The sequence below is a fragment of the Channa argus genome, chromosome 7 (genome assembly GCF_033026475.1).
Source record: "Channa argus isolate prfri chromosome 7, Channa argus male v1.0, whole genome shotgun sequence".
In the NCBI taxonomy this organism is placed as follows: domain Eukaryota; kingdom Metazoa; phylum Chordata; class Actinopteri; order Anabantiformes; family Channidae; genus Channa; species Channa argus.
In genome coordinates this window covers 18,942,348-18,950,274 of record NC_090203.1, presented here as the reverse complement: position 1 = coordinate 18,950,274, position 7,927 = coordinate 18,942,348, and the positions used below count along the sequence as shown (strand labels likewise).

The window sequence follows — 7,927 nt, the reverse complement described above, 5'->3', positions numbered from 1 at the left end:
TGTCTGCTTGAGAAGAATGTAGCCTTTAAATGAGAATGGGATAAAAAATTACACAATGATCTAAATCTCCTTCACCATCTTTCACTCCCTCCCTGCTTTCATCCGGTAGCCTGCAGAGAACAGGATGGCGAGAGGACAGAAGATGGTGCAGACATAAAACAAAAAGTTGTAAAAAAAAAAAAAAAAAACAGAGAGATGAGGGCTAGATAAGGCGAAGGAGTGAGTGACCAGTTTTGGCCCTCTCGTTCTTTCTCCCACCCCTCTTACATTTCCTCTCATCCCTCCTCTTGTTCCTCTATATAACTTCTGAAACAAACCTTCTCCCTGTTCTAGTTATTGCAGTAAACTTTACAAGTCAGGGTGACACTGAGTCAAAGATATTTGAGGATTGCTCTGTGGCAGATTTGTTTCGTTTGTTTAATTTTGCACACATTGTTAGATAAGCTTTTTATCACTCTATCCAGGAAAACTGTGGAGTTTTGATTTGAAATCAATCAAAATCAGTAGCCTGCAGTCAGGTGAACATGATGAACCAATCAGCTCTTCTGAAAATAACCTTGCTGCTGCTGGCAATGTATGGTACAGGTAAGGTCTGTTGACACGCTGAGACTTAATTGGCAAACATAATGATGTGTTTTGATATAAACTGCATGGATGAAGTGATAAAATGAACGAGGGAAAGATTCTTAATTTATAAGGAGGAGATAACACAGGAAATAACCAATTTTGGATTGTTTGTGTAACAAATCTCAAGTGTCCATAATATTGTAAATAGGGAAAACACTCAATGTGTAACCAGTGATTATATATTATGTAGAAAGTTGTAGTGCATGTAGTTTAGTGCCTAACAAAGACAAATCAGTCCTAAATGGAAAACTTTGTATTAATTCATTGGTGTGGTGGTTCTTCTTCCATTTGTAAAAGGAGTATCTGATTAAAAAATTACATTTTCTCTCCTCTAGATGCAAAAATGGACATTATTATGACCAAGCAAGACGTGCTTGTGGGAGAAGAGATATTAATGTTGTGTAAAGGTGAGTGAGTTCTATTTAATTTGAAGACTTATAGCACTTATATTTTTGAATGTCTTCTTAAAGCTTTAACCTCAGCTCCCATATTTATTCTCGCTCTGTCTCTTTAATTGTCCCTTCTTCTCTGCTGTTGTAGCTGGAGCAGAGGGAGTTATAACATGGAAGAAGGATGGTGAAGACTTTGATGATGAAAAAATCTTTTCAGCAGTAGATGAGACCTCTTCAAAATTGATCATTAAGAAGGCTAAATTGCAGGACGCAGGCAGGTATACCTGTCTTTGTGACTTTGACAGCGGACACCACGATGACACTCAAATTATGGTCTTTGTTTATGGTATGTAACAAAAGACAGTCAGACATGCTAAACTTTATTCCAAAAGAGCTTTTATTTAAATGTTTTAATGTTGTTTTTTAAATTGCACCTTTTTTGTCAGAGGGTCCATCTTTTGGAAGCACTAAAACCTACCATGAGTTTCTGGAGGGCACAGATGGGGTGGTGCCCTGCCTGGTGACGGGCAAGCCAGTGGTGGATGTTCAATGGATCAGAGACAAGCAACAAATCCCTTCTAATGGTATGAAAGCAACCCACAACCTGGGTTGCTAAAAATAGCATTTTTTCTATCCATACAGAGTTTGCTTTAGCTAATTAGTGCTTGAGTGCTGTAGAAAATGAAACTTTACAGAGGTAAAAGTCACTAAACAATAGGCTGTCCCTGCCTGTCTCTGTCTTTACCTCTTTTCATCTGTTTTGTATATTCCTCTGCTCTTGTTCTGTCTCTAAAGAGGGAAGACGAGTACGTCAGCTGCAGGACAACACTCTCCATATTGAAAAAGTAAAGAGAGATGATGCTGGGACATATTTGTGTCAAGGCCAGATTAAAGGAAGGGCCATCTATCAGCAGCTCTCCATCTCTGTTGTTGTCAACGGTGAGAAGCCTTTTCACATTAGAAGTGAACCACTAATATACAAGTAGGTGCCAACATAAACAGATTACTATGGGGCGATGCATAGTGGCTGTAAGAAAGATACCGCACTCATCTAGTATGTGGACTCAGAGAAGTTTGTCTTTGGGCCAAACCAAAGCACTGTGTTAGTTTTAATTCAGTTTTATCACAGTTTAAGTGTTTTGGGCAATAAATATTCCGAAACTGGCCAACATATGGTGCCACTGTAAGCAACAATATCTGGTCTCAAAAGGATGCATTTTTTTACAGATGCCTGCCTCCCTGTGAAGTGGCACTGCTTTCACAAATGAATGATTGATCCCTTGAGGGGAATTAGTGTTTTTTTTTTTTTTTGTTTAATCTAAACTGAATACTTAAAATAGATTCTCTCCCTGCAGCTCCTCCAAAAGTGAACCTTAAGGAAGAGGGGAAGAAAGTGATGGCAGAATCAGAAACCAATGTTTCCTTGCTGTGTCTTGTGGATGGTCTACCAAAACCCAATATCACCTGGACCATGTACGACTTGATTTTTTGCCTTATCATTATAATGTACATATAATGTGAAAACTTTACAGTAGCTGATGCAAACATGTCCTTTCTCTCTCTCCTTTTAAACAATGACAAAAGACTTGACTCCTAAATATTTTTGACTTTATATACAGCTTTGTTTTTCTGTTTATAAATCATACTTTTCATGATTTTCATTTATTAAGATGTTTAAATGTCCCAGCCTTATTTAAATACTGTATCTGGATCATTTGGTATGTCTAATGTTGAGAATCTATATTATTTTTAAAGTCTGTATCTTTATATTTTACTTTTTTGTCTATTTCAAGGCCAGTTACGTTTGACCCTTCACATCATCAGTTCAACTCAGACCGCAGCCAGTTGACCATAAGGTCTGTAGACAGAGCCGACTTTGGGGAGTATGTTTGCACCGCCACAAACAAGATAGCTGAAGACAGTGCTACCATCATGCTTCATGTTTTTGGTTGGTTTGATTATATTATGTCATTTTGACCTGCTATTTTATCCTGTTGTAATGACCATCGTAAAAGTGTTGAATTTTGATTAGATGATTACTGTCATGTCAACCAAGATGTTTAATTTCAGAGGCTCCAGAGGTCTTTGTTTCAGCAGAGCAGCAGCGTGTATTAGCGGGTGAGCGTGTTTATGTCTCCTGTAACGTCTCTGGCCATCCACAGCCTGAGCTACACTGGCTCATCAAGCACAATGGACAAACAGTGGTAAGAGTATTGATATATACTTATAGCAGTTATAAAACACAAACTAGCCGTCACGAAGCAAAATGCAGCGAAACTGAAAATTTCAAAAATATTTGCCATTCATAATTTATTGAAATGTAGCTTTTATATGATACTCACCCCAAAACCAACACTATCAGCAAACACCGTATAACTGTGACTGACTAATTTGCTATGTTGATCAAAATAACACTGTTTGCATTATTAATACTTACATGATTAATATGCATTTGTGATGTTGCTCTGGACACTTACATTGTTTCTCTTCTGCTGTCAGGACTCTCCATCTGGTCGTGTCCGTGTTGTTGACAATGTGTTGATTATTGATGAGGTAGTGCCCTCTGATGGTGGACTGTACTCCTGCATCGCTGTCAGCACTTCTGGAAATGCATCAAGAGATGTTGCAATACATAGTAGGAGTTCACGTTCTCGTCTTGTTTTGTAACTATGTGGATTAACCAGAAATGTAGCTGTAACCATGTTTCACACACGCACCTTTACTTGCAAAAGCACTTCTGTCGCAAGGTCTTAAGCCATTTGCTTTCTTAATTATCCTCTCTGCATTCTGATCCACAGCTCAGCCTGGTCCACCTCACAACCTGACAGTCAGACCTGGACTGGCCTCAGTGCTATTCTCTCTTAAAGCCCAACCTGTCAGTGGAGGAACACCGATCACAACTTTTGTCCTGCAATGGAGGCAAAATGTGTCAGAACAGTGGAAGCAGGTCAAAGTACCAGCTTCAGGTAGAACATCTGTTCTTTATAGATGCTTTGTTGAAAATCAGCTTTATTCTGACATAAATATATAAAATTATATTACAATTATGTTAAGTGGCTAAAGGTGTGTCTTTTTGTGTGTATTCACTTTATGTAGACCCCCTAGCTATCCCATCTCTCAAGCCATACACATTGTACACGGTGCGTTTAGCTGCCATTAATGCAGTAGGACTGGGAGAGTTCTCAGACATTCACAATGTTCTCACCCAGGGAATCCGTAAGTGTTACACACACTAACAGCAAACACTAACAACATGCTTTAAATCTATTTATCATTTTATTTCTCTGCATTTAACGTGTGTGTATTTACGTATTTGCATGATTATAAATTTGTATAAATGTTGAAATGATGCACAAATATTGATGAACAGTGTAAGTGTGTGATGTTTATAACAAGCAAAGCTTGCCCTCTTCATCTGCCATCACTAATTGTTCATATTCATCTCTTAACTGACAACTGTTCATAACATTTCCACGGCATAATCATCGGCTGGCTGATGTCCACTCATGCTGATGATGATCATGATCTATCCTCAGGAGGTAAATGCTCAGAGTCATGCACTTAAGGAATAATAAACTGACTTAATCCAATGATTATATATTATTTATTATTCATGCAGTAACTACTATTAATTGTTAATGCATGGTCATCGGCTCTTTGCTTTCACTCTGCCTCCTGCATATAGGTGAACCTGACAGTCCAGTTTTGTTGGTGGACAAGATGAAAGTAGAAGGCAACTCCTTCTCCATTCCTCTAAAACAAATTGATGATGGTGGGATTCCTCTGCTGCACTTCAGTGTACAATACAGACAGGTGAGACATCTTGACAGTTTTTGTATATTCCTTTCTCAATATATTTCTAATTTTTGGTCATTTTGTTTCTTCCCCTTATCGACCCACTTTTTACACCTGTTTAACCAGGACAAAGAACAAGCTGAGTGGAAAAAGATCCAGTTGGCATCAGATGCTGACTCTGTCTTTCTAAAAGACTTGGCCTTCGGCACAGACTATCAGCTGGAGATCACAGCAGTCAATGCTAATGGTTCCTCTATCCCAACCATGTTTAACTTCACCATTGCAGAACAACCTTGTATGTGCCTTTTACCTCCTTTAATGTATACTTAGCCAGGAAATGTGTTTCAGACGAATAACTGGCACTGCTGACACGATTACTGTAGATCTGTGATTACTTATATACTTGAACATTGTGGTATAGAAGGTCCATTAAGAAGACTATTAGCTCAATCCTACTGAGGATGTTTGTCATATGTTTTTTTTTTTTTTTATTTCTCCCCATCATTCAAAGCGAGCAGCAGCAGCATGACCAAAGGTAGCGTGGTTGGTATTGTCATCATGATCTTCTTAGTGGTGTTTCTGGTTGTTGACGTCACCTGCTGCTATAGAAATCGCTGTGGCCTGCTCATGTCAATCGCTGTGAAACTCTTTGGACAAAAAGTTCCAGGGGTGAAAAGGTTTGAAGAAGGAGATGGACCAACAAATGGGTGAGTGGCGAGGAATAAAGGAGGTTTGTGTTTGTATTGTGAGTATTTACATACATCTTTCAATAAATTCCCATCTTAGTAAGTGAAACTGTCATGTGTGTCCTAGCTGTAGAGAAGTGACTTTGAAAGGTATATCTACCCCAAGAGGCAGTATACAACAGTCAGGAGTTCAGACAATCACCAAGGAAGGGGAGCAGCTCAAAGAGGTCACCTGTGACAAAGCCCCACTCACCAAACATGAGTATGTTTGTAAAGGAAGGCATCGTGCTCACATAATGAAAGCTATGATACATACACTCTATGTCCTTAGTTGCATTATAATTAGTTAGTAAAAATGTTGTACTTAATAATATTAGCTTGAGTGCTATTGATATTGATCTTACTAGATGGTATGATTGTCGATTGTATAAAACAGGCAACTGTCTTGCTTAACAATCCCAGGATTTAAAAAAGTACACTTAATAATGCTGCTGTAATTTTTTTTTTTACAAAATGTGCATAATTCGGCCATCACATGTAATAAAGACTTTCATATTGTGGACTACATTTTGATATGAGAAGAATATTTAAAAAAATTATATTATCTTCATTCATAACTGCCCTAACAAAGAAAATATATAAAACTTCTGCTTATTTAAATCATCAAAGGAAGATGAGATCTATAGCAGAACCAATCTTTGACCTTACTACTTAATAGATAATTTTGTAATCCTGTTTTTGTGCAGTATGTTCCAAAATCTAACTTATAACTTTCTTTCCCACAGAAAAACACAACCATGAACAATAAACTGGTAAAATCAGAAACAGGATCGACAACAGCTGCAATCACCTGGTCATAATTAAGAACAATCTGCGATCTGTGCACAGGATATAACTGCCAATGGGAACAGTCAGACATAATGACACATTGTAGGAAACTGACTCGACTGACTAACTTAATTTGGTCAAACAGGGTTAAAACTGTCCCCAGTGCTAATGGAAGGAGAAGTCAAGTTTAGCCTCTGCTCATGAAGTCCTCTACTTAGGGAAAAAAATGTCCCAGTTTCCAGTTATATGAAGGTTGGCAGAGGCTACAGGCAGGAGGGTGCTTTCGTAGCATTTTAGTTATGTCTCTGCTCTCCTGTACTGTAGATTAATTCATGATCAACTTAAAGACAAAATCTCCATTAACAGGGTAAATTTGATTTTTTTATAAGATAGAATTGTTGTTACTATGTAATCTTTAAGTACAGTAGACAAATTGTCTAAAAGCACAATTGTTTACCTACTGCACAAGAGTTATTTCTTACTTTTTCCTTAATTGTACCATGTACATGTACCGTGTAATGCAGTTTTGTTAAACATGATGATGTTATTTAAAATCTCTTTTTATTGTTGCTAACTTTTTATTTGAGATTTTATTTGACTGCCCTTTTGATGGTTATATAAGGCTAAATATCAGATTTTTTTTAGATTAAATGAAACTGTATGTTAATACTGATCTTTTTTTATAAACATTTTAAAGGGGAATTCTGCTGGAACGAAACCTTACCAACCTTTATGATTATTATTATGCACTGACTGTTGTTGTTTAATACCCATACATGAGCAGACCTATGAGAGGCTTAGCATTTCATGCTATATTTGATATTTTGGTGCCTTAATTGCTGGTTATTTTGGTGAAATAATCTTTTACGCTCAACATTTAAGGGGCCTTATAAAAACCTGCAATTATAAATTATTTGCAAAACATACAGCATATACACAAAACTAAATTGACTATTATGTAAATTATTTAAATGTTATGATCATTATATTATTGATTAAGTAGTATCAAGCTAAATTATCAAACATGTATTTCACTTGCAGCTGTTTCATTTAGTAGGTACCTTAATATAAAAGGTATGCTTGCAATTTACCTTCCCTGATATTGGTGAACTGATTACTGTAAGATTATATTCAACACTGTACATACTTGTACATACACTTTGTGTTAAAACTTTTGTTTGACAAAACATGATTGATAAAACATGGACTGTAAAACAGTTGTACGTCTTTTGTGTTCACAATTGAATATTTTTCCCGTTACATTCATCGTTAACATCAGTGAAAACCACAAGATATTTTGGTTTTAATAGCTATACAAGTGCTCAAAATCAAAATTACCAATTTGGAAGCATTGAAGGAAGGGACAATGCAACCAAATCAACACTTATGTTTATGATACAGCAAAATGTAAAGACTACATTAATCCTGCCGGAGCCTACATATAGCTACAGGAACAACAACAACAAAAAAATCTCTCATTAAATCAAGTATTTTACTGAGGCTGTCCACAAATGATTTTGCAAATTCCCAAACTTGTTTTCATTAAAACCAGTTTTACATCTAAGATTAAAGCAGTGTTTATGATCAAAGGAGTGCATA

At 36.8% G+C, this 7,927-nt stretch overlaps 1 protein-coding gene across 4 annotated transcripts; it reads left to right on the top strand.

Annotated features, from left to right (window-relative positions):
* The first annotated feature begins 304 nt into the window (after nucleotides 1-304).
* ncam3 (neural cell adhesion molecule 3) lies at nucleotides 305-7,552 on the top strand. 4 transcript variants are annotated; one of them, XM_067511575.1, is made up of 16 exons: nucleotides 305-585; nucleotides 963-1,034; nucleotides 1,168-1,365; nucleotides 1,466-1,603; nucleotides 1,815-1,958; nucleotides 2,375-2,492; nucleotides 2,813-2,967; nucleotides 3,090-3,223; nucleotides 3,519-3,654; nucleotides 3,818-3,985; nucleotides 4,116-4,235; nucleotides 4,705-4,832; nucleotides 4,941-5,109; nucleotides 5,326-5,521; nucleotides 5,634-5,762; nucleotides 6,286-7,552. In XM_067511575.1, the coding sequence occupies exons 1-16, from the start codon at nucleotides 525-527 to the stop codon at nucleotides 6,299-6,301; spliced, it is 2,082 nt and encodes a 693-aa protein (XP_067367676.1). In that variant the 5' UTR covers nucleotides 305-524; the 3' UTR covers nucleotides 6,302-7,552. The 4 variants fall into 4 exon arrangements, with proteins under 4 accessions (XP_067367676.1, XP_067367672.1, XP_067367673.1 ...); XM_067511571.1 differs by having other exon boundaries at nucleotides 306-585; nucleotides 5,628-5,762; XM_067511572.1 differs by having other exon boundaries at nucleotides 306-590; nucleotides 4,116-4,236; nucleotides 4,703-4,832; nucleotides 5,628-5,762.
* The last annotated feature ends 375 nt before the right edge of the window (nucleotides 7,553-7,927 follow it).